The sequence below is a fragment of the Carcharodon carcharias genome, chromosome 15 (assembly GCF_017639515.1).
Source record: "Carcharodon carcharias isolate sCarCar2 chromosome 15, sCarCar2.pri, whole genome shotgun sequence".
Taxonomy (NCBI): domain Eukaryota; kingdom Metazoa; phylum Chordata; class Chondrichthyes; order Lamniformes; family Lamnidae; genus Carcharodon; species Carcharodon carcharias.
Window position 1 is genome coordinate 57,410,331 of NC_054481.1, and position 26,317 is coordinate 57,436,647.

The 26,317-nt window shown below is 41.4% G+C and overlaps 1 protein-coding gene across 2 annotated transcripts in view; it reads left to right on the top strand.

The window, feature by feature from the left end:
* LOC121288054 (myosin phosphatase Rho-interacting protein-like) overlaps positions 1 to 26,317 on the top strand; it is a 235,057-nt gene that overhangs the window by 122,224 nt on the left and 86,516 nt on the right. For both annotated transcript variants that reach the window (XM_041206333.1, XM_041206334.1), the window contains exons 4-5: positions 9,059 to 9,210; positions 17,992 to 18,076. In XM_041206333.1, coding sequence (XP_041062267.1) covers positions 9,059 to 9,210; positions 17,992 to 18,076 — 237 coding nt within the window. The remainder of the gene's footprint in view (positions 1 to 9,058; positions 9,211 to 17,991; positions 18,077 to 26,317) is intronic.

Below are 26,317 nucleotides of genomic sequence, written 5' to 3' on the forward strand. Positions count from 1 at the left end.
AACTCTGTTTCTCTCTCCACAGATGCTGCCAGACCTGCTGAGTTTTTTTCCAGCATTTTCTGTTTTTATTTTATATTAGGGATAAAAACAGATTCATGCTAGATCACCTGTTCCCGTACGTGTTTAAGGATAAGGATAGTGTACATATTTGAAGTTTGACTTTTTGTATTGGTAAGTAGCCTTTTTAAATGTAAAACTGATAATCATGTGTACTAGTGACAGCTGGAAGGAGTCCATTAAGTTTGGACATATGGTACTGACAGGAACATGTTAGGGACATCAATCCCACACAGGGAGCAGATTCTAGATTGTCCTACTTCCTCCTCAATTGAACACAGGTTATTGGAGGATTAAATCATTTTCTTCTAGCAGCTGTTAGGCTGTCAGAGAAGTGAGGCATTCAAATGAGAAATATTAAAACTACATTATGTGCAATATTTAAACCATTCTCTGATGGGAGACCGTGACAGCAGATTAGCAGGGCGCAGAAGGGGATTTACAGTGGAACCGGTCAAAGTAAAATATTAAGAAAAATGCCCATTAAAGCTTAATGCCTGCCTGGAATTCCAATGTTTTCTTTGATGCAATGCCTCATCAGTAGAACATTAAGCAGATTAGAGATCACAACAGCCCTTGTTTTCTGCAAAGCAACTCAAGTTACACAAAAGTGCATTTTAAGTAAACTTCAAGTTTGTGTTTTCAAAAATTATTCTCTGCATTTAACTTTAACCCAGCTGTAAAATTCTATGGCTTGAAATGGCTGGGAGACGCATGATGGTCGGACTGGTGAATATAAATGTCTTTGTGGCCGTTTGTCATGGTCCTAAGGCAAACAGGGCAGATTTCCCCTGACTGCATCTCGCTGTCCAACTGGTATTCAGTTCTTGTTACTGGTGAGAGTGATGGTTCATCTGGGAGTACAGGCAGAGCCAGGTCAATGGCACCATGGGTGACTCAACTGCACAGTGAGGGAGGAAGAAGAATGGAAGAGCAATATTGGTAGGGGATTTGATAATGAGGGGAACAGACAGGTGCTTCTGCAGCCACAGAGGTGACTCTAGGATAATATATTGCCTCCCTGGTGCCAGGGTCAAGGATGCCACTGAGTGGCAGCCGGACATTCTAAGGTGGGGGAGGGTGAAGACCCAGAGGTCGTGGTCCATATCTGCAACAGTGTCATAGGCAGAGTTAGAGAGTTAGGAGAGAGACTGAAAAGCAGCACCTCAAAAGAAGTAATCTCTGGATTACTCCCTGTATCATGCCCCCAGGATGTCAAGGGTCATAAAGGAAAGAATGAAGAAAAACGAGAAGCTTATGACAGATACCAAGGGCTGAATACTTCAGAAAACTCTATGGGAGTACAAAAAGTGTCGGGGTGAAATGAAAAAGGAAATTTATGAAAGCAAAGGGGGTGGGGGCATGAAAAAATATTGGCAAATAAAATCAAGGAAAACCCCAAAGTTTTTTTGTAAATACATAAAGAGCAAGATGATAACTAAATAAAGAGTGAAACCTATTAGAGACCATGAGGGTAACTTTCATGTGGAGGCTATGGATATGGGTATGGATCTTGATGAATACTTTGTGTCTGCTTTCACAAAAAAGAGGGACAATACAGGCATTGCAATCAGGGAGAAGGAGTGTGAAATATTAAATGAACTTAGCATAGTGAATAAAAAAAATTAAAGGGTTTAACATCTTTGAAAATGGATATATCCCTGGGCCTGGACATAATGTATTCTAGGCTGATAATGGAAGTAAGAGAATAAATAGCAGAGGCTCTGACCATCATTTAACAATTCTCTCTGACTGCCACTGTGGTGCTAGAGGACTGGAGGATGATAACATTGTATCATTGTTTAAAAAGGGAGAAAGGGATAGACCAAGAAATTACAGGCCAGTCAGCCTAACCTGAGTGGTTGGAAAATTATTGGAAAAAATTCTGAGGGACAGGATAAATCTTCATTTAGAAAGACACAGATAATCGAGAGTCAGCTTGGAATTGTTAAGAGAAGGTTGTGTCTGACTAACATGATTGAAAGGAGATAACTAAGAGGGTCGATGAGGATAGCGCATTTGATGTAGTCCATATGGATTTTAGCAAGGCTTTTGATGAGGTCCCACATGGCATATTGGTCTGAAAAGGAAAAGCCCAAGGGATCCAAGCCAAAGTAGCAAGTTGGATCCAAAATTGACTCAGAAGCAGGAAGCAAAGGGGAATAGTTGATGGGTGTTTTTGTGACTGGAAGGCTGTTTCCAGTGGGTTTCTGCAGGAACGTACTAAGTCCTTTGTTTTTTGTGGTATATATTTGGATTTGAATGTAGGGAGGTATGATTAAGAAGTTTGCAGATGCTACAAAAATTGGCAATGTGGTTGAAAATGAAGACGACAGTTGTAGACTGTAGAAGGATATCAATGGACTAGTCAGGTAGGCGGAACAATGGCAAATGGAGTTAACGAAGGCTAACAGGCAAGGGATTACGTAATAAATGGTAGCATATGTAGATGTGTAGAGGAACAAAGAGACCTTGGAGTGCATGTCCACGTATCCCTGAAGGTGGCTGACAGGTAGATAAGGCGGTCAAGAAGGCATACAGGATAGTCGCCTTTATTAACCAAGGCATAGAATACAAGACTAGGGAGGGTATGCTGGAACTGTATAAAACAATGGTTCAGTCACAGCTGGAAGATTGTGTACAGTTCCAGTCACTGCAGTGTAGGAAAGATATGCTGCACTAGAGAGAGTTCAATGAAGATTTTGAGGCTGTTGCCTGGGCTTGAGAAGTTTAGTTATGCGGAAAGATTTGAGTTTTCTTTAGAACAGAGGAGGCTGAGGGGAAATCTAATTAAAGTGTATAAAATATGAGGGATCTAGATAGAGTGGGTAAGAAAGCCTTATTGCCCCTGGTTAAGGGGGCCATCAATTAGGGGCATAGATTTAGGATAGGAGGATTAGAGGGGAATCAAAGGGGTAAGGAAGATATCTTTTTATTTCTGTTGGACTATGGATTTAAAATTACAATAGCTGCAGTTTGGAAGACATGTTCACTGGAACAGGTTGAGAGAGATTTACAATGTTTCAGTCCTGGAACAGAGTGTGCCATGAAAGACAGGATGGTGCTGGAAAGGAGTCCTGGACCAAGGGAACTGCCTGACAACAACGTTTTAATTGGTTCTGACCAGGTGACCAGGTTTTGAGAGAGAGCAGAGCAGAATAGCTCCTAGCCTGGAAAGAACAAAACCTAAAACCTCTTTCTCCTGTGTGTATAAGATTCCAGTAATTCCACAATAATAACTAGCTGTTTTTCTGTTCTCCTCCTATCTCTATAACCTGCTCTCTCTGAAAACCCCTGCCAAGAGGCAAAGGGGAAAATCACTGTTAAAGACATTGAAAGGCAAGTGCTCAACCAGTGAACTAAATACTGAAAGTGCTGGAAGATCATTTTGTGTCCTCAACAAGAACTGAAAGAAATTTGGAAAACGTCGATCAAAATCAACCCATCGAATCCTGTACTCTGGAATTGATGCCATTGAACTGTTCTATTCCACCTTTAAAATCCATGTTTTTGTGTGTCTTGCGTGTGTGTATAAGGATTTAAGAAGGAGTAAAGTTTAGGTTATAGAGTTAGAAATTAGCAGTTCATATTTCTTTCTTTTGCCACTGGTTAAAGACAATTTGTTCAATAAACAGTTATTTACTTACTAAGTTTACAAACCTGGCGCTCGTATTCTGTTAACCTAAACTAAACAATTAGGTAAAATTGGGGCAATCTGGTAGTTTGATCAAATTTCTTCACATTTGTCACGGTTCGGGGAACAGTGGAGCTTGATATTACAGCGCACTATATCCAGTGAGTTGTGACAAAGGGAAATAATTTCACCCAGAGGGTGGTGTGAATCTGGGACTCACTGCCTGAAAACATAGTAGAGGCAGAAACCCTCATCACATTTAAAAAGTATTTGGACACGCACTTGTACTGCCATAACACGCAAGGCTCCTGACCAAGAGCCCAAACATGGGATTAGGCTGGATGGCTCCTCAATTACTGGCCTAGCAGAAGCCAACAACCTTGGCACAGATGAGGTATGGACCCTGGCAGTTTCCTGGTCTATATTGTTCAATACCACACTGGCAGTATATTTATCAACTTAGCCTAGAGGAAACAGTTTTATCTCTTTTTAAGATTGTTAGTTTCTTGCACTGATTTTTGACTCCACACACAATACTTTGGCTGAGGAAGATTGAGTGATAAGCTCCCAGCCCGAGGGCACTGTCATTCTTCTCTGCAAAGCATCACAGATCTCTCCATCTTGTAGTTTAATGTATGCGAATGGCAGCAGATCCAAGTGATCATTAGTGTACAACCATATTTTAGCATTGGTGAATTAGCTGTAATCAGCCCAGTTCTTTCTACTTCTAATCCTGCTGCTTGATGAATGTTGGTGCTATGGAGCAGAAAAACCTTTATGTCATCATTTCCCTTTTATGAGGAAAAGTAGGACCTTGTTTTAGGTGACAATTCATAGACTGGAACTGATTGCCCTAGGAATGCTGCTCTGTAAGATTTCATCAGGATAACTATTTCTAACAGTTATTTATAGTTTGGAAGGCTGTTTGAACTGGATGCCTGAAGGAAGTATAGAGATGTGTATAGTAATGACAGCTGGAGTTACTACAATAACAGGAGGAAAACTTATAATGTTCAAAGCATCCGTCAGCAGCAGTAATGGGTTAATGATAGACCTTGCTGCAGGCAGGTGCAGATTCAGACATCCTGGGGAGTTCGTTAAAACAAGGAGTGCAGTTCTAGTATTAGGAATGTGGCAGTTTGGAAAGAGGAAATTGGTCACTAATTACTGAGAGGTTACAGTGAGGTGACTGAGTGCAGGACAGTATCTTACAGATTTCCTGCAATATGCAGTGATGCCAGCATATTCAGATTTATTCTAGAAATTAACCAAATGTCAGAGGGGCATTCAGGTGTGCAAGGAAGGAAAGGGCATCTGAAAATATCAATACTGAATGATTAATGGGAGGTCTTACTGATTAGTTTCATAGCTGTAGTTGCTCGTTATTTTTCAAAATTTACCTGCATTACAACTGTGACTATGCTTTGAACATACTTCAAAGGCTGTGAACAACTGTGTAATGGCCTAACGTAAAAAGCACTATAAGATGCAAGATTTTCTTTTCTTCCATCCATATAAACTATGTAAGGCTGTGATGGGTCTCTGGATAAGAATGTGGGGAAGCCCTAGCTGGGTGTGATAGTGCTCAGGTGAGGATGAGTGTCATTGTGAGAATAAACAGGTTCCAGGTGTGAGTGTAAGAGAGTCCTTACGTCAAGTACTCATTCCTGTTTTTATGTGGCCTTGTTTACATAGAAGCTCCAGGAAAATATCTGTTTCCTGGCTCAGCATTGCCCTTTCGTTTTGCTTGTAATGTTGTAATTAGAGTTGTAAAAAATTACATCCTGCCACTTCAGTTAGGAGCTCAAGTTTGACACAAATGAGATGCAAAACAAAATCTTTTAACCACAATAAATCAAATACTCTTTGGAATTAGAATAATTCAACGACTACCCACACTGTGCCAACAGTCTCTCAACTCATTTATTGCTAAACTTTGTCCAGTATTAGCTGACCAATCAAGCAAATTGAATCCATTAAAAAGAAAAATCTAGTCTCAAGTATGCCATGTTGAAATGAAAGTTTGGGTGAAACTTGGCCCCAATATTTATGACGAATTGGAGAGGCAGAGTGTCTGCAGCTGGGAAACCTGGAAATACCAAGATGGCGGATGTCCTGACAAATTTAACTGAGGACTTCATTGGAATTTTCTTTACTCTAGTTCTTGCCCGGGTTGATAGGCTGGCCTGCTGCCAGATAGGACAACTTGTAGTAGAAGGCTGCAACTGAGAACTGTGGGGGTTGGTCCCTGAAAACTGAAGAGGATGGCAGGGAAGTGGGGCACTTGGAATGCAGCAGCAAGAAAGGTATTGTAGGAGGGGGAGAGATTGCAGAAGGTTTGTTTGAGAGGCGGAAGCATTCTTGCTCTTTCTAGCCTTCAAGCAGCACTGAAGGAGCATTTGCGTACTGGTTCTGGTAGCTCCTGCCTCCCTTCAGCCACCAGGTTTGTTGAACGCTGGGGGACCCAACTTGCAACTGTTAAAATCAAATGGATTCCAAAATCTGAGGAATGGAGTTTAGCTTAAATATTATAATCAGTGAGTTTAGATATTATAATCAGCGACTCATCTCTCCGGAATGGATTTCTGGACCTCCCCAAACCCATCATGGTTGAAACGGAAATAGGCACTTTTGCATTATCTTGGGGGTCATGTTTTACATTTTTACCAGTTTAACCTGACCTCCTCCCACCTATCGGGGATGGCATTAAAATTCCCATTTGGTGCTTTGACAATTCTGTCTCAGTAAGGTAACCCCTCAATGCTATGCTTTCACCTTTTGTAACATTTTCATTTGAAGTAGTGTTGTCTGTAGTATTGCTGAATTATGCTAGGTAATATGATAGCCTGATTTTGATTGAGTGCAAATATGGAAATGTTACTTTGGAGAGAGAGTGAATGCAGCCACGGGTGGAACAGTGAGTCTTCCCTGTCACCAGCAGTGCTATAATACAGATGTGTCTAGAAAAATCTGTGATAGCATAGTCATTCAATGCAGAGGGACAGCTCTAGGCATTTTGATGCCTGCATGTAATTTGCTGTGATACAAGGCAACAGCCAGTTCTGTCAGCCAACACTTTGATCAGGTAATGAATCTCAGACTGATGATAGAGTAAGTGAGAGCAGAAGAGAGGTTTTGGATAGACCTCTGTATCTCGAGACATCCCATTGACTTTCACATTATAAAATTACTGGTGTTATGACACAGCAGTTGGTAAAGCTGAGTTGTTTAAATCCCAGAGGGAAACTTGAACAACTGTCATAACCTATGCTTTGAATTGGTATGTTCGAGATGCAGCTCTGCATTCAGGAATAAAACCACCAAGACTCAAGAGGCTTTTTACATAAAACTAAATTAAACGTTTATTAATTTAACAACTAATTAAATACAGATGTCTACAAATTAATACTGTAATAACTTTTAAACAAATCCCCAAATTAATCACTCCCAGGTAAATCTTCACCAAGGCAACAATAACCCATAGACTTTAAACAGACACCAGGCAAAGCACATTTGACCTTACAAATTCAAAATGAGGTCCCATGCAATTTAAAACGAAAACAAAAATACCTAGAAAAACTCAGCAGGTTTTTTCCAGATGTTTTTGTTTTGGATTCCCAGCATCCACAGTTTTTTGCTCTTATCCCTTGCAATTTGGTTCCTTTGTAGACAGTTGTAGGCTTACAGGCTGTTTAAGTCTTAAATGCCTTTGACCTATACACACAACCTCTCTGTTTATATCTAGCTTCCCCTTTGAATGTAAATTTTCCATTGTATCCTAGGTTTTTCATTTTACCTCTCCTAACAATAACATCCTTTCATTCCACCAATTTTGTTAGTAAGCTGAGAAAAAAACAAACTGCTTGGCATCTGTCAGCTAGGTGCAAGATTTTACCCATTCATTTGAATGGTTTATTCAACAAATGCAAATGTACTCTTTACCTTCTATTCTTACTGTTTACCCAATTAACATCTCAAACTACTATATATCAAAGCATCCAGACTAGCTGGCTTTAATCCAATTAAGGCACACAAACAGATACAGACTCTACTACAATTCCAATTTAACAATTTCCAATAACATTTATAGACAATATCTCTTCATGATACTGGGCCTTCAGTCATCAGGTACTCCTCCAGGTGTAACATATTGTTCTACAGACTGCACTCACACTTCATTCTTTACTACTTCAGTGTTGTATAGACAACATAGACTGCACATTAAGAATTTCAGGGATAGTGACCCCAGCTAATTAAATAGGGGATATAATAGCAGGAGTAAATATAGTGTATACACCTTTTCAACAGGATTGTAACTGTATATGAACTAGAGTGGTTAAATATTTCAATTATATAAACAATGACAATACATTAACAGCAGGAATACTAGGGTGTAGAGATAGTTGGTTCCAACAGCAACTTGCATTTATATAGAGCCTTTAACGTAAGAAAGTGTTCCAAAATGCATCATAGAAAGGTAATCAGACAAAAATTGATACTGAACCAAAGGAGTGAGGATGGGTGCTAAAAGCTTGGTAACAGCGGTAGGTTTTAAGGAGGCTCTTGAAAAGGAGGGATAAGTGAAAATGGATTTGGGAGAGAATTCCAGATTTTGGGACTAAAGGAAATAGTGGGAAGACAGGAGTATGGGTGCTCAAGTTTCTAGATACGAGGAATGTGGAGTTTAGGGTTGGAGGAGGTTTCGAAAGCGGCTGGGCCATGGAGGGATTTGAGCACATGATTGAGAATTTTAAAATCATTAGTGGACCAGGAACCAATGTAGGTAAGCAAGTACAATGGGCAATGCATGAACAGGACTTGATGTGGGTTAGGTTATGGGCAGCAGAGTTTTTGATGGGTCTTACAGAGAGCTAGGTCATCAAAGTGGAGGCGGGAGTAAAATTGAGCAAATACATGTGAGGATATCATCCTGTGAACAGAAAATGCTAGAAATACACCAGATCTGGCAGCATCTGTGGAGAGAGAAATAATGTATCAAGTCTATGCCCTTTCATCAGCTCTTATGAAACTTCATGTCCAAGTGAAACCTGATTTTAAAGAAGAGGCAATAGTTCCAGATGGAAATTGAATCTCAAACTTTCCATTAATCTGCCACTTAATTTCTCTGGTATTTCACCCACCAAATAACTCAATTGCCATTTAGCCATTGATGGGTGAATTTCTGGGGAAATCAAAGTATGTGGTTGAGTTGATTTTTAAAGAATTGATAATTATTCATTACTAATTGCATTTTGATGTATTTGCTTTGTGTGGTTTGTTTTTAAAACAGCACCATATGTGAGATTGTGGAGGACTCAAAAGTTGAAATAAATCCATTCACCGAAATTTCCTCTTTAATTACAACAGCCCAGCACTCTTCCGCAAGGCACCATTAATATGAATCTCTCCACTGATGTCACTGACGGTGAGAGTAAGACAGCTCAGAAGAACTCACTTTGCATTATAATGCCAGAGAAACAGCATTTCATTCGTGCAGAAAACAAAGAGACCATCAATGGGTGAGTGTTGTTTCTGATATTATAAACCACTTCTTCCCTGGGGTCGTGACTGACCTCTGTATCTTTCTAAGCCAGTTGGTGGGCAACTCTTTGGTTCCATTTCCTTTGTACATTGATGTTTCTTGATTAGTCAGCGCCACATGATTGTCCTTAAATTAAGTAGATCTATGTTAATTACATCACTCAATAGCCTTACCAATAGCTAGCCATGGTCAAACAAAGACACAACTGCATTTATAAAGTGCCTTATCACATCTCTCAGAAACTTATTAAAGCATTTCACATTCTATTAATTATTTTGAAGAACAACAATTGCTATGTTATCTGTTGTTTTATCCTTTAATGTGAGGATTCAAACCCCTATTGCCTCTTATATTTTTAAGTACATACTGTCATACAATTTAATTGTAAGAATAGAGAACAGGAAAATCAATGCCTCAATACACCACTGATATCACATTCTATCCATAGAAACCTAAAGCCACTGCTGACCACAGGACCCCACCATCCCTTCAACATCGTAGCACCCAACTGCTTTTTCAATGATCCTGTAATTTTTCCTCCACTACCCTACTCAAATCATTCCAGGCAATATTTGTGTGAAAAACCTTTTCATGACTGCCATCTTGGAACTTGCCTTTTAGTGTCAACTGTGGTTCAGTTGGTAGCACACTTGCCTCTGAATCACAAGGTTCCTGGTTCAAGTCGTACTCCAGGGCTTCCGCACCAAAAAAAAATCAAAGCTGATATTCCAGTGCAGTATTGAGGGAATGCTGCATTGTCAAAGGTGCTGTCTTTTGGCTGAGACGTTAAACTGGTTCTGTTGAAGGATCATGAGGACTCGAAACGTCAACTCTTTTCTTCTCCGCCTAAGCTGCCAGACCTGCTGAGTTTTTCCAGGTAATTCTGTTTTTGTTTTGGATTTCCAGCATCCGCAGTTTTTTGTTTTTATCTCTGAGATTCTATCTGCCTGCTCGGGTGGATGTAAAAGATCCCATGGTACTATTTCAAAGATTAGGGGAATTATCCCCAATACCCCACAATCAACATCACAACTGGTTGGTTGGCATCCTTTCAGCTGCAAGAGATGATGGGAACGCAGCCTCAGAACTTTTGTGACGTCAGATGAGATCATCTGTTGCACTTCTTTTCATGGCTGAACAAGCCAATCAAGGTAAGGTCACCATAAGTGCCACGCATGAAGTTGTTCCTCAGGATGATCTCTCCTGACGCCTTGTGTGCAGAATTAGCACCTGCTTTGTGGCTTCTAAAACCACAAGTTGTGGTGGTGAATGTCTGACTACCATTGGTGCTGCTATTTGTATCCATGGTCTGCCAGAGTTTCCTATTTGTCGTGGTTGATGTTGAGAGTTTTCATGTCTCATGACAGCATCCTTGGGCACCCTGCTGATCGGCAAGCTCCTCATACTGCATAACCTCGGGGATGCAACCATCTTCCACCCTGTGCACATGCTAAAGCCAGTGAAGCCTTCTTTGCTTGGCATGTTTGCCCTAGAAGGGACTGCTCATTGGTGGCTTTGTTTTTCCATGCGACGCTGAGGATGCATCATGGATACTGGAATCAACATCACAAAAACAGGTCATTATCACATTGCTGTTTGCGGGAGTTTGATGAGTGCAAATTAGCTGCCGCATTTCCTGCTTTACAATAGTGATTACACATCATTGGCTGTAAAGCGCTTTGAGACATCCAGTGGTCATGAAAAACATTATATAAATGCAAGTCTTTTCTTTTTATCAGTTTGTGCCTATGACACCTTGCCCTGCTGTCATGGTTCAACTTGAAATAAGACTTTAAATTAACTTTCTCTTATTCAAAAAACAGGAAGTGCTGAAAAACTCAGGTCTGGCAGCATCTGTGGAGAGAGAAACCCCAGTTCTGAAGAAGAGTCATATTGGACTCAGGATGTAACAGATCATTTTCACGCTGGATATCTCACAAACTCATGAAGGGGCCAAAGGTCGTCACTTTGGGCCCGGAAAAGTGCCCTCTCTACCCCAGGTTACCCTGGAAGGGCAAGGCAGCTCAAAAAATTTGAGCAACAGGTGAAGCTAGCTGTTTCACGTTGCTACTGTGCAGTAGCAACATGTGTGGTATTCGCTGCTAACAGGATGCTGCTATCAAGCCAAAAAGATGTTCTGCCTATCTCATAAATTAGTAATGCGGTATATAAATTTCAGTGCCAGTGTGATGCTAGATATGTATCATCTGGCAGATGTGATATGTAGCATCCAAAGACTGGCAGATCATATCAAACAGCTTGTCCCTTCCGCTGTTCGCAATGGGCAAGGTACAGATCACACTCACCCAGCCTGTGCTTGCAAAACTCAAAACATAGTGTCCAACATTAGATGTGATTTTGCGATTGGACAGCATTTGCTAAATAATTCTCAAGTGTGCTGTTGTGGTGTATTTTAAACCAACACTCAACGCAGAGTCTTTCATTCAAACGTCAAGCAGCCTTAATTTTTTTACACCAGTAGGGAGACAAATCTCTACTGGTAAACCAGGAGAATTCTCCAACAATACAAAGTTTCAAGCAGTTTATATACTATTCTAATTGTGTTACAATCACAGTGCTGCTCACAACAGAACTGATACCATTAAAGAGGACTGGAATTTAAGACATCACAACAATGACACAGGATAACCACCATCATGTAATCTAATTAAGAAACGGAGAAGGCAATCGGCACAACCAAATGGCCCCAGACAATATTCATTCATATTATATTTCATCTCATTTCTATATGCCTTAGTTCTGATGAAGGGTCATACGGACTCAAAACGTCAATTGTATCCCTCTCCGCAGATGCTGTCAGACCTGCTGAATTTTTCCAGGAATTTTTGTTTTTGTTTCATTCATCCCTGTCGTGGAAGGCGAGAAATCTTCCACACAAGGAACAGCCTTGGATCCAGAGACAGCTTACCTTGGTAGACTCCATTGTTTCCAGTTGTGGAAATAACATCAGCACTAGTGTCTGTCCAGAGCAGACTTGTAGGGTCAAAGAGGGTGCTAAGTACCAATCATCCAGCAGGATGTCCTCAGAGGATGTGTTTGTGATATGTTTACTGAAACAAACCATGTGACTCACACATCTGCAGTAAAGTTGCTTTGTTGCTTTTGCACTTAATAAGCTTAATGTTAGAGAATCATTTTAACCCCATAATTGCAGTACAGCTTGAAAGCCCCACTTCAGTGCTAAAAATTATGCAGACAACCAATTTAAGATTGTCAGTCAGGATTGCAGTGTGGCGCATTTGCATGTACTGGAAGCTAAATATATTAATACACAGGATCCTGTTCTTTGCAGACAGAAAGAACATATACACACATTGTGTCTGTTTCAGCTGAACAAATAAGCGATAGCCATTCGCTGGTTCATTTCTCAGGGCAATGCCTTGACCAATCAAAGTCAAGCTGCCTGGTTTAAAATTCAAACAATGCTTGGTAGTTAACTGTCAGTCACTACTAACTGGTGCATTCTCCATGGCAACACCTCTACCAATCAGAGTCCACTTGCTAGCCAATCAGCACTCTCTTCTCATGTAGTATAAAGTTGTTGCTTCCCCTGACATTGGTATTCTTGTGATTGTCCTGATGAGTGCAAAATGAAAAGCTTTGACAAAATGACTTTTTTTCAGTAAAATCTATTTGTCTTGAAGGGTATCTGATACATGGTTGGGAATTTTTTTATCGGGTGCCAAACTGTGAGACGAGATAGATGAGCAAATCTGGCACCAAATTTCAAATGCGTGTATCAAAAATAGGCTAGTAATGTTAGATTTAATTATCCTGATATAGAATGGGGAAAACGTATAGCTAAAGGTAGGGAAGGAGAAGAATTTCTGCTATACTTTTAGAAAACTTTCTTGATCAATACGTCTCCATTCCAATAATGTAGGAAGTCGTATTGAATCTAGTTCTGAGTACTGAAGTAGGGCAAGTGGAGTGTGTTACAGGAGAAGATCATCTAGCTAACAGTAACCACAACATGATTCGGTTTAAAATAATTAGGAAAGAAGACCAGAGAGTATCAAAGGTAGAATTGCTCAATTTGGAAAAATTAATATCAGTGATTTAAGAAGGGGCCTAGAACAAGTGGACTGAAAAAAAGCATTTAGGTTAAAGCAGGCTCAGAGGAATGGAGAACATTCAGAGAAGACATAGTTCAGGTGTAAACTAGGCATTTTCCTTTGAAGGGAAAAGATAGAGAATCCAAAGTTAATGTCTCCTGGATGAAAAAGAAAATAAAAGTCAAAATAAAACAGAAAAAGATTTATGACAAATGTCAGAAGCATGATTCAGCCAGGGACATTATGGAAAGTACAATAATTAATTGAAGAACTTAATACTCGAGACGGAGAGGTTATGAGAAAAGATTAACCGATACTGTTAAATTGAACCCTAAAACATTTCATTAACATATAGAGGGAATCTTAGCCCTTTCATGTGGGAAGTTTTCCGTGCAGCTAACAGGCTAAAAGACCAGAAACTGTTGGTGTGGCAGGAATCTAACAGGAATGCACCAGCTTGCACATTTAACACAAGCAAGTTTGTTAGTACGTAGGAAACCCCTCTGGTGGGTCTGAGGTTTAAATGTTAAATGGCAATTAAGTACGGTTGAAACCTAGGATTCTGCCAACTCTGAGTGTAGGGGTTTCCCGGGCTTCCTGGAACTTCAAGGTAAATCAAATTGACAGGACAGTGGGGATTCATGAGGCTAAATAGCTAACAGGCAAGAAAGGGTTTAAAATTTTGAGGTATGACGCCTGCTTCCTTGCCTAAGTAAAAGGCTTTTGCTCACAGGATTTGTTCTGAAAATGTACTTTTATTACTTTGGAGACAATTTCCAAAACTTTGGAGATAATTTTTGCTACCTTGGTGTTTATTGGCTTTGATCTGCACTTGCCAGCTGTCAGCCTTTTTCTCAGCAGCATGGGAACCCTTAGCAATTTTATTGTAGACCTCTGAGTTTTGAAGCTATGGGAGCCTGCCAAAGACTGCCCAACTATACCCTTGCAGGGACAAACTCAGCCAATGGCACAAGAGTCAACACATGGGCTTTGACTTGTGGAAGGAGTGGTGGTGGTCAAGGGGTCAGGATTGGATGCACATTGAAAAGAGTCCCTACTTCCATGTGTCCTTTCTTCATCTTCCCTTTCATGGTCTCATGCTTTTACCTGACATCCTTACTCATACGATTTGCAATGAGAATCACTGATAGCAATCAAATTGGGTTTTTCTTTACTCCACGGTCAGTACATATTTATTTTACACTATATTAAAAGAAAACCTTTGATATTTTGAGAATTCAGAAATACCTTGATGTTATGTAAATTATTCCTCTTTCTATTAATAGCTTTAAGCTAATTAAATTTATGGCACATGTATAGTACTGACCCATGTAGTGACCCTCAGTCACTACATCTAATGCCTCATCTCTCACATTATACCTACCATGGCCAGGATTTTCCGGTCATGTCATAGCGGGACCCACTGCGGGATATTTGACAATCCATTGATTTTTGGCGGAACCGGATGATCCCGTGGCAGGCTGGGTCGGAAAATCCCGCCCTACGTCTCTGTATTGTGAAGATGTTGCAAATTATTGTTTAACTCAATTTTAATAGAAGAAAATCCAAAGTAAAAGTGGGACAATTCAGTTTAAAATTTCGCCCCATTCAGAGTCTGTATATGGTTATCTCTGCACCACCTCTTCATTCTAACTTCAGAAGCGCTAAGATTCTTCCTCTACTTTCCTGAATAAATAATCAAGCTATTAATACATCTATAATCCTTAACAATCCCACTGCTCAGATGTCAAGCCAGCACCTTTTTAAAGGTTGATCCTGAATCACTTTCCTCCTCTGACTCTTTTCACATATTCACTATTTTCTATTTCTAATCTCTAACCTTGCTCGAGGCTAGTAAGTTTTTTGTTCTTATTATTACTTTCTGAATAACTTACTGAGACTCCTGCTTATCGAGGATCTCTGTACTTTGACACATTATTTGCTCTGTTGAACATGAAGGCGTTTTGCAAGGTTCAATGCCATTGCTAACTTTGTTACTAATATTTGAATCTTGTAGATCACTGTGCTTTGTGTGTATCTTCACCAGCCCTGCAAAGGTTAAAGGGCGCTCTCTGTACAAGTGAAAATTGTTGGTTCATATTCATGCGAAGTATGATTGTGATCTGTGCAGTGTTATTTAATTGGCAACACTTTAGAGTGAAACTCTTATTTGCAGAAATTGAAATCATGCTGTGGGAATAATGGGGTAAACGGGGTTAAGGTTTTAACAAAGTAAATTAAGCTCATTCTGATTTGACTTGAAGTCCAGAAGTACCTTTGGTGTAACCATATAGTTAGTTTATAGCGTTTTTGTGTGTGAGCTAGAAAGTTGAGTTTGAAGTCCCAAATCAAAATTTAAACATGTAATTTAGGACTTTGAACGTAGCTTGACATCTATCCATGGTGTGTACTTTGTGCTCTCTATATCAAACAGAAAGTTGAAAAAGTTCAACCATTTCTGATCATAACCTCTGCTTCCATTTTTTTCCTCTTCTGTGTTATTTTGTTTTTGCATATTGGCGATGGTTTTGAAGTTTTCATTTACACCTCCTCTGGATACATATTTTGTTTCTTTGCTTGTCCCATTACCATCCCTTATTGTCTTGCACCATCATCCCTTTTGCCATTTGATCTCTCCTGCTTTCCATCCTTATCACAGACCTTCCCTTTTATTCTTTCTCTGCCTTGCTTAGAAACTTACATCTATCAGTACTCCCAATTGTGACCGTGTTTTTTAAAAAAAATTGTTCATGAGATATGGATGTCGCTGGCTAGGCCAGCATTTATTGCCCATCCCTTTTTGCCCTGGCAAATGTGGTGTGAGCTGCCTTCTTGAACCGGGGCAATCCATGTGTTGCAGGAACACCCACAGTGCAATTAGGAACGGAGTTCCAGGATTTTGCCGCAGTGACATTAAAGGAACAGCGATATGGTTCCAAGTCAGGATGCTGTTTGACTGTGAGATAGTGTTCCCATGCATCTGTTGCCCTTGTCCTTCTAGGTGGTAGAGTTCATGGGTTTGGAAGGTGCTGTCAAAGAAGCCTTGGTGAGTTGCTGTAATGCACCTTGTAGATGGTACACACTATTGCCATTGTCCGTCAGTGGCGGAGGAACTAAATGTTTATGGTGGTGGATGGGGTGCCAACCATGCAGGCTGCTTTGTCTGGGATGGTGTCAAGCTTCCTGAGTGTTTTTGGAACTGCACTCATCCAGGTAAGTGGGAAGTATTCCATTGCACTTCTGACTTGTGCCTTGTAGATGGTGGACAGACTTTGGGGAGTCAGGAGGTGAGTTACTCTCAGCAGAATTCCCACCCTCTGACCCGCTCTTGTAGCCACAATATTTATAAGGTCCTTTTCAGTTTCTGGTCAATGGTAACCCCGAGGATGTTGATATTGGGGTATTCAGCGAAGGAAACACCATTGAATGTCAAGGAGAGATGGTTAGATTCTCTCTTGTTGGACATGGTCATTGCCTGGCACTTGCGTAGCGTGAATGTTACTTGCCGCTTATCAGACCAAGCCTGTATATTGTCTTAATTTTGCTGCGTATGGGTACAGACTTCTTCAGTAACTGAGGAGTCATGAATGGTGCTGAACATTGTGCAATCATCAGCGAACATTCAACTTCTGACCTTATGAAGGAAGGAATGTCATTGATGAAGCAGCTGAAGTTGGTTGGCCCTAGGACACTACTCCTGCAGTGATGTCTCAGGACTGAGATAATTGACCTTCAATAACCACAACCATCTTCCTTTGTACTAAGTATGACTCCATGCCAAACTCGGTCAAATGTTGTTTTGATGTCGAGGGCAGTCACTCTCACCTCACCTTTTGAGTTCAGCTCTTTTGTCCATGTTTAGACCAAGGCATAATGAAGCCCATAGCTGAGTGGCCCTGACGGAACCCAAACTGAGTATCAGTGAGCAGGTTAATGCTGAGTGAGTGCCACTTGGTAGCACTGTCGCCGACACATCCCATGACTTTGTTGATGATGGAGAGTAGACTGGTGGGGTAGTAATTGGCTGGATTGGATTTGTCCTGCCTTTTGTGAACAGAACATACCTGGGCAATTTTCCACATTGCCAGGTCAATGCCAGTATTGTAGCTGTACTGGAACAGCATTGCTAGGGAATGCGGCTACTTCTGGAGCACAAATCTTCAGTACTATTGCTGGAATGTTGTCAGGGCCCATTGTCTTTGCAGTATCCAGTGTCTTCAGCCGTTTCTTGATATCCCATGGAGTGAATCGAATTGGCTGAAGACTGGCATCTGTGATGCTGGGGACCTCTGGAGGAGGCCAAGATGGATTGTCTACCCAGTACCTTTGGCTGATAATTGTTGCAAATGCTCCAGTCTTGTCTTTTGCACTGGTGTGCTGGGCTCCCCTATCACTGAAGATGGGGATATTTGTTGAACCTCCTCCTCCTCCAGTTAGTTGTTTAATGGTCCACTAGCATTCAATTGTGACAGTGTCATTGATCTAAAATATTAACCGCGCTTCTCTGTCCACAGACGCTGACGGAATATTTTAAGCATTTTCTGTTTTTATTTCAGATTTCTGACATCATCTGTATTTTTCTCTTGCAAAAGCTGCTGTCTGTTATGAATAAAACTCCCAGAATTGGTGAACAGTGTTATTGTCACTTGGAGTTCTGATGTCTTTGTATCTCTCCTTTTCAGCTGGTTTGAAATGCTGGTCGTGTATCCTCGCACCAACAAACAGAATCAAAAAAAGAAACGGAAAGTGGAACCTCCCACACCACAGGTAATGTCTAAATTATAAAGATAAAATTAGTTTGACGTATACATTGCATTGTGTTGAATTTAACCCTATTGCCTGTGGTGCCTATCACTAGGTAATTAAGTTTTAAAATGTTCTCCAATTACACAAAAGATTCACTTTCAATAAGAATGAAGCTTGTGTGGCTGAATTGCTTCAAGAAAGAAAGAACATAGATTTATATAGAACATAACCTCAGAATATTCCAGAGAGCTTCACAGCCAACTCTTTATGCTGAAATGTGGCCACTGCATTGTGGGGAAATGTGGCAAACCAATTTGTGCTTAGCAAAGTCCCACAAACAGCCACAAGATAAATGACCAATTGAGCTGTTTGACTGGTGTTGGTTGAGGGATAAATGTTGGCAAAGATACTGGAAAAATTTCCCATCAGGGTTAAGAGCACCGTGATCTACAGGCCACATGGAGAAAGCATGTCAGCAGGAAGTCATGATTTTCATATTTCCATTTCCCATTTTCTCCCCATATCTTTTGAGGGCACTGGCTCTTTTCTGTGGTGTGATCCTGCCACAAACAGCCTTCATTCAAGTTACTATTCTTTAACACGTGAGACGAGACACTGAGTGGCAAAGTGCTATTTAACATGCACTTTCCAACAGTAGTTACCAGGTAGCAACCAGGAGTTTGAGCTATAGCTAATTTTTATCCTCCCTAATCCAGGGGCACAGAAGTCAATTTATGGCATCCTACCACAAACAGGATGAGATCATTTAACGGATTGCAGGCCAGTAATCCAACCTAGGACCACTTAAACATGTGCTTAAATACCTCACTGAGCGATGCACTCATTTTCTAAGCTATCGGGAGAGCTTCGCATCTAATTTTCAGTGGGAACTTTTGGATGCTATTTGTTTACTCCTTGTGCACTTCTTTCTGTTGTTAGTGGTACTATTAATGTTCAGCTCTCTTTTATGCAAATGGCATTTGTTTCCTGTTAAGTAGCTCATGTATCCTGTTCTCCAGTACAGTTTATGGGGAGTAGGTGAGTACCTTGAATGAGGCAGACCAGGCTTAGTGGTGCATATCACTGCTATTATTTCTATCAGCAAACACTTTTTAAAAAAATAAATGAACATCAAGTTCCTGAGGATAATTTCAACCTGCTTGACCCTTATTGAGAAAGCTGCCACCTGAGAGGCTGAACAGATTGAATTTCCTTGAGGCAAAGACTCCTTGGAGACCCATGCACTGGATTTGGCTCTGACACTTGCAGTTAACATTGCTGCACTGGGCCACTCAATACCAGAGAAAGGAAAATGCTGGGGATGTGGGATGGTGGGGGAGACTATTTTTGTATCACAATGAATATAGATAGTCTCACTTTTGTCATGGGGTTGTGGATTCAAGTCTCACTTCAGAGATTTGAGCACAAAAATCTAAGCTGAACTCCAATACTGAGGGAGTGCTACACGATTGGAGGTACCATCTTTCAGATGAGATGTTAAATCATCCTGTCTGCCCTCTTGGGTGGATGTAAAAGACCTCAAGGCACTATGGAGTTCTCTCTGGTGCCTTGGCCAATCTGTATTGTTGTTTGTGAAGCCTGCCTGTCTGTAAATTGGCTGCTGTATTTCCTGCATTACAAAAGTGACTATACTTCAAAAGTGCTTGATTGGCTGTAAAACTCTTTAGGCAAGATGCTATGTAACTGCAAGTTCTTTCTTTTAAAATAGATGACCTAGCCTATCCACTTTCTCCCAGTAACAGCTTATGTTTCTCTTTGGCTTGATATCTCTAATTTGTATTTATATCAGATGCATCTCTTGATCAACTGCTGTGCATCTCAATGGCTACTCAGAAAAAAATTTGACTTGAGAGATTCAGTTGCATAAATAGATATCTCTTCTCTGACAGTGCAAGTTGTGCCTATGTGAGTTGTTGTAGATATTGCCAATGCTAGTTAATACGGGTGTCTTTGTTCCCTGTACTGGTTAGCATCAATGTGTCAGTGTTGTGAGTGTCAATTTTTAAAAACTTATTCATTGGCATCTTTGGCTAGGCCAGCATTTATTGCTCATCCCTAATCAGAAGGCATTTAAGAGTCAACCACATTGCTGTGGGTCTGGAGTCATATGTAGGGCAGACCAAGTAAGGACAGCAGATTTCCCTCCCTAAAGAACATTAGTGAACCAGATGGGTTTTTACAACAATCGACAATGGTTTTATGGTCATCATTAGACTTTTAATTCCAGATTTTTATTGAATTCAAATTCCACCATCTGCTATGGATGAGATTCGAACACAAGTCCCCAGAGCATTACCCTGGGTCTCTGGATTACTAGTCCAGCGACAATACCACTACGCCATTGCCTCCCCGTTATCGCCATTTCTCTGTTTTGTTGGTTCACATTAATGCTCATGTGTCAAGTATCTCGTGTAGGTCTTTGTGTTGCCAGGGCTGAATATTGCAGATCTGCTTTGCCAATGATGCTGAGGACTGTAGATCAAATGCAGTTCATACAGTCCAGAAATAATAATCTGATCTGGCACATTGTGGCTTGTTACATTTTCAAACAGGAAGGAAATTAAGAATAATGATGGGACAAACGGTGCTCCAAAGTACGATATCCTGCCAAAGATTGTCATCTAGGCTCATACATAAAGAATTGTCACTTGAGTGAAGTACCAGAGGGCGGGAGGGGGGAGGTGGGCGGGGGGGCGCGGGGTTAGCCATCACATCTGGAAAAGTACCCTAGCAAGAGTCAGCGCCTGGGGAGGAGGGGGGTACATTAAAAGGGGGTGGACTGGGAAGAGGAGGAGTTTAGAACATTTTAGGCATAATAAGTCATTCTGTTGTAAATAGTGTTGAATGGCACAGCTGAAATTGTATAAAGGAATTGGGAAAAGGGAAAAAATAGAAGCACACAATAGCTATTATTAAAAAGCTGATATTCATTATTTTACATTGGGAAGCCAGGCAAAATCCTGTATAAACAACCCCAATTATATTTTTATCCAGGAACTACTAGACAGTGATCCAGAGCAGAAAACTCATGTTCCTGTCCCTCGCACAAGCACATCTTCCCCAGCTATGATCAGCTAACTCAGCTCAGATGAAGGGTGGTTATGACTTTCTCGTCTGCTTGGCACAGTACCATATTTGGTAGTGCATTACAGCAACAAGTCACGGGATGAAAAAGCCTTTCCAATTTAAAATGGGCTCCAGGATTTTAAGCTTGAAAGACTATGCCTCGTGAGCTATGGACACCTGTGGGAATCCCAGACAGCTCACTAGCAGAGGTAGCAAATGGTACCACTATGATAATGTTACTTTACTAGTAATCCAGAAGCCCTGACTAATGATCCAGAGGCATGGCATCAAATCCCACTATGGCAGCTGGAGGGATTTAATTTCAAAAAACGAATAAGTCTTGAATAAAATTCTAATCTAATTATTAATAATAATGATGAAGCTACTGATTGTTATAAGAACCCATCTGATTCACTAATGTTCTGCAGGGGGGGAAATATGCTGCCCTTACCTGGTGTGGCCTACATTTAACTCCAGACCCACATCAATGTGGTTGACTCTTAGTTGCCTTCTGAAATGGCCGAGCAGGCCACTCAGTTGTATCAAATCACTACAGGAAAATAAGGATAAAAATAAATGGACCACTCAGCATCAGCCTAGGCATCAGAAACGACAAAGACACGTCCTGCCTCACTGATCCTGAAAAGTCCTCCTCGTTAACTTCTGGGCACTGACTTATGCTAAAATTGGGAAAGATTAGTTAAGCAACAGCCTGACAATTGTCATATTCACCAAATCATTCCTTGCAGACAATGTCACAGACTCCTCCATCATCATCCCTGGGTATGTCCTATCTTACTGGCAGAACAGACTCACCAGAGATGGCAGCACAATGGTGTACGGTCAATAGGGAGTAGCCTAGGAATCTTCAACATTGACTCCAGACCCCATGAAGTTTCATGGCATCAGGCCGGACATGGGCAAGGAAACCTCCTGCTGATTACCATCTACCGCCCTCCTTGAGTTGATAAGTCAGTGCTCTTCCACGTTGATCACCAGTTGGAAGAATTATTGAGGTTAACAAGAGCATGGAATGTAATATGGGTGGGGGATTTCAATCCATCACCAAGTGTGTCTCTGAGGCACCACTACCTACTGAGCTGGCTGAATCCTGAAGGGCATGTCTGCTCGACTGGACCTGCAGCAGGTGGTGAGAGAACCAACACAAGGGAAAAATCTACTTGACCTCGTCCATGCCACTCTACCTGTTGCTGTTGCATCTGTCCATGATGGCATTGGTGGGAGTGACCAGTGCAAAGCCTTTGTGGAGACCAAGTAACATCTTCACATTGAAGATACCCTCCATCATGTTGTGTGGCGCTACCACTATGCTAAATGGGATAGATTCAGAATCGGCGTGTGAGCCATTAGCAGGAGCAGAATTATATTTAACCACAGTCTGTAAACTGATGGCTCAGCATATTCCACACTCTACCATTGTTATCAAGCTTGGGGACAAATCCTGTTTCAATGAATGTAGGAAAGCATGCCAGAGGCAACACTAGGCATACTTAAAAATGAGGTGTCAACCTGGCGAAGCTACAACAAAGGACTATATGTATGCTAAACAGCAGATAGACAGAGCTAAGCCATCCCACAATCAACGGATCAGATCTAACCTGTGCAGTCTTGCCACATCTAGTCTTAAATGATGGTGGAAGAGGAAGATCCACAAACTTCCCCACCCTAAATGAAGAGGGAGCCAGCACATCAGTGCAAAAGACAAAGATGAAGGATTTGCAACCATCTTCAGCCAGAAATGCTGAGTGGATGACCCATTTTGGCCTCTTCCTGAGGTTCCCACTGTTATAGATGCCAGACAATTCAATACATTCCACATGGCACCAGATATAACCATGGCTATGGATGCTGACAACATCCTGGCTGTAGTACTGAAGACTTGTGCTCTAGAACTAATCCTGTCCCCTAGCCAAGCTGTTCCAATACAGCAACACTGGCACCAACCTGACATGTGGAAAATTGCCCAGGGATGTCCTGTTCACAAAAAGCAGGACAAATCCAGCCTGGCCAATTACCATCCTATCATCTACTCTCAATCATTAGCAATGATAGAAGATGTTTGCTATCATATTTAGCAACAACCTGCTCACTGATGCTCAGTTTGAGTTCCATCCCGTCTACTCGTCTCCAGACCGCATTACAGCCTTGGTCCAAGCAAGGATAAAAAAGCTGAATTCAAGAGGTGAGGCTAGAGTGACAGCCCTTAACCATGAAGGAAGCATTTGACTGAGTGTAGCACGAAGGAGCTCTAGCAATGTCAGTTTCTGGGGGACGCTGTCCAGTGATTGGAATTATACCTAGCAAAAAAAAAAAGATTGTTGTAGTTCTTGGAGGCCTCTTAGCCCCAGGGCATCACTGCACACAGGGTAGTGACCTAGGCTGAACAATCTTCCCTCCAGCATAAGGTCCGAAGTGGAAATGTTTGCTGATGACTGCATAGTGCTCAGTACCATCCGCAACTCCTCAAATACTGAAGCAGTCCATACCTGAATGCAGTAAGACCTGGACAACATTCCTTGGACTGATAAGTGGCAAAGAACATTTGAGTCACACAACGGCCAAACATTGACCATCTCCGCGTGAGAGAATCTAACCATCTCCCCTTGACGGATGCTGGCTCAGGACACCTTAGCTGCAATTTTTGATTCCATAGTTGCAGATGCTTTGGTGCTGCGGCTACCGGTTTCATCATAAAATGATATTATCACTAAGACCTGTGCGCATTTGGAGCCAGACTCCTCCATGACTGGGATAGCAGGCTTTCTGGAAGGCTGTCAATGCATCAAGCATTACTGTGTACATTCCTGTCAGTCTTTTGCCATATGTCATGCGTCAAAGTCCTCATCAGAATCCTCTGCAGCAGAACTCGTGCATAACATTACCCTTTGGAATGCTGACACCTGTTCTACCTTGGTGTCTCTGTGCCCCCCCCCCACAACCGGACCTGGCTGCAGCCCATTTGTCCCTGGTGACTCACTATATGTGCAAATCTTACCTCTCTGCTACTCTTTAAAGTTTATGCAGTGCCAGTATCTGAACTGGTGATTGTGAGTGTCACATTAAGTTGAGGGTGTTTCTTCCTCTTGATTCTTCATCTAGGCATTCAGCCTCCTGCACCACTGCTTGGTCAGGCAGCAGTTCTTGAGTATTTGAAAATGTAAAGGTACAAGGGCAAGATTGGGGTGAGGAAAGGGGAAGAAAATAGGAGGTGCATCATTACACCTTCTACAGATTATAAATCATAACATGTTGCAGCGTAAGGGTGCAATGGAATTTGACAAGTCATAGATTCATTAGGGTGCAGGTCCATGCTGTTCCCCCGCTCTTTCTTTTTTATTTCCTGCTGCTTCCTCCGATCATGTGTCTGACTTATTCCCCTGCTCTCTTTTATTCTCTGCCGCTGTTGCTGGTGTCTCCGGTGAGGTCCGAAGGTGTATTCGATGGTAACCTACAACCTAGACGGTTTCAGCCCCATCACTGGCCACTATCTCAGTGGCAGCTGCTCCAATGATGGTCAGCATCGCCTCCTCAATGGAGATGAAAATATGCAGCCATGCCTGCCTCTCTGCCAATTTACTGCTACTGCCTCCGATTACAGGCCTATTTGTCCTGCAAGAGAAAAGGAAATAAGTGAGTGGCTGTCGTGCAAAACAATATGCCTGCCACTGTTGAATAGCTGGCAGTGTGTATGCAGGCAGTGAGATATCAGAGTCTGGTTTGCAGCAGTGCTAAATGTGAGGGCGAGGTTATCAATGTGAGGTTTGAGCTGTGGTTGATGGTAGGCAAGTGAAGGGGTTGTGGTGTGAGACTGATGGTGAAGCTGGGACGGTATGACATTCATTGACCTTGACCACCTCTGTGAGATCTTTAAATTTCTTTCAGCACTGTATCCAGGTCCTCAGGGCTAGAATTCAGGCATTACTTGCAATGACTACTTAATCCTGCTGCTTTCTCTGTAGCTGCCTGGAGGACACCTCTCCTCCTGTGCACCCTGCACCTAGGCCTCTAACATGACATCCGAGGACCATCTTTTGTGTGTTTCGTCCGGTCTTCAACTCTTCTTTAACCAGTCTCAGCATCTGATGTAACCAGAATGCAGCTCCTCTTTTAAGAGGTGCAGCCTGTCTTTAAGTAGTGCAAGTGATGGTAGCCTCATATGAATGTAGCCACTCAACATTGTGTTCAGTACTGGGTTGCATGGCACAAACATTATGATTAGCAAGCAACTTGAAGTTGGCATGCTTCTTGCTTCACTATGAATAGGTGTGAGATAATTGTGCATCACAATCCTCATGCTCAGATTCCAGTGGCTGTTCAATTTGGCTTTCCCTTTAGGTTTTGACTGTGCAAGTCTGGCGGGTGAGATATTTACAACTTGTAATGAGCAGATGCTTCCTTGTTAGAAACTTTGGTACCCGTTTGGTGCTACATCCATTTTTCAGGCACGAATGAATTTCTGGGTCCAAGACTTTAATAAGAATCGTTTTTCTGGTTGTTGCAATTGTTCAGAGAATTATATGCCAGGAAACTTGTTTTAATGTGCTTTTCCTGAAATACAGAAGTGACAGCCACACAGTGTGTGCTTAAACAATAGCAGGAGTGACCCCATCAGCTCTTGGTATTTTTAGAAAATAAAGGCAGTAAAAGAGGCTTCTGCCTTTCCCAGAATAGATCCCTATGATTGTTACCTGGAAACAGCAGCCTTGTTTGTCAGCTAATATATTTATTTGGTTTCAGAACATATGAACATAAAATGAACAAAAGATTTTTCCGTAAATGATTCTTTATCCAGGATCATTGCAGAATATTTTAAACATATTATTGCTGACCAGTCCACAAGAGGGACACTGCTGTTTAAAATTAAAATCTTGATGGATTCCGAGTAGCTCGTGTAAATTGTCAGTGATCCTGTATTCCCATCAGCAGCACTTTGTCAGTGAGGCAAGATGTTGTCGGTAAACATTTAAACAATGTGTAGTCATGTCTTGAAATGTCTTAATGTACATGATGTCCTATGAATTACCGCTGAAATTGTAGTCATGGTAGGCAAATGTAACAGCCAGTTTGGATTCAACAAAATTGCATAAACAGCAGTGAGTTGAATAATCAGTTCATCAATTTTTGGTTGAGGGAAAAATGTTGGCCAAGCCAGTT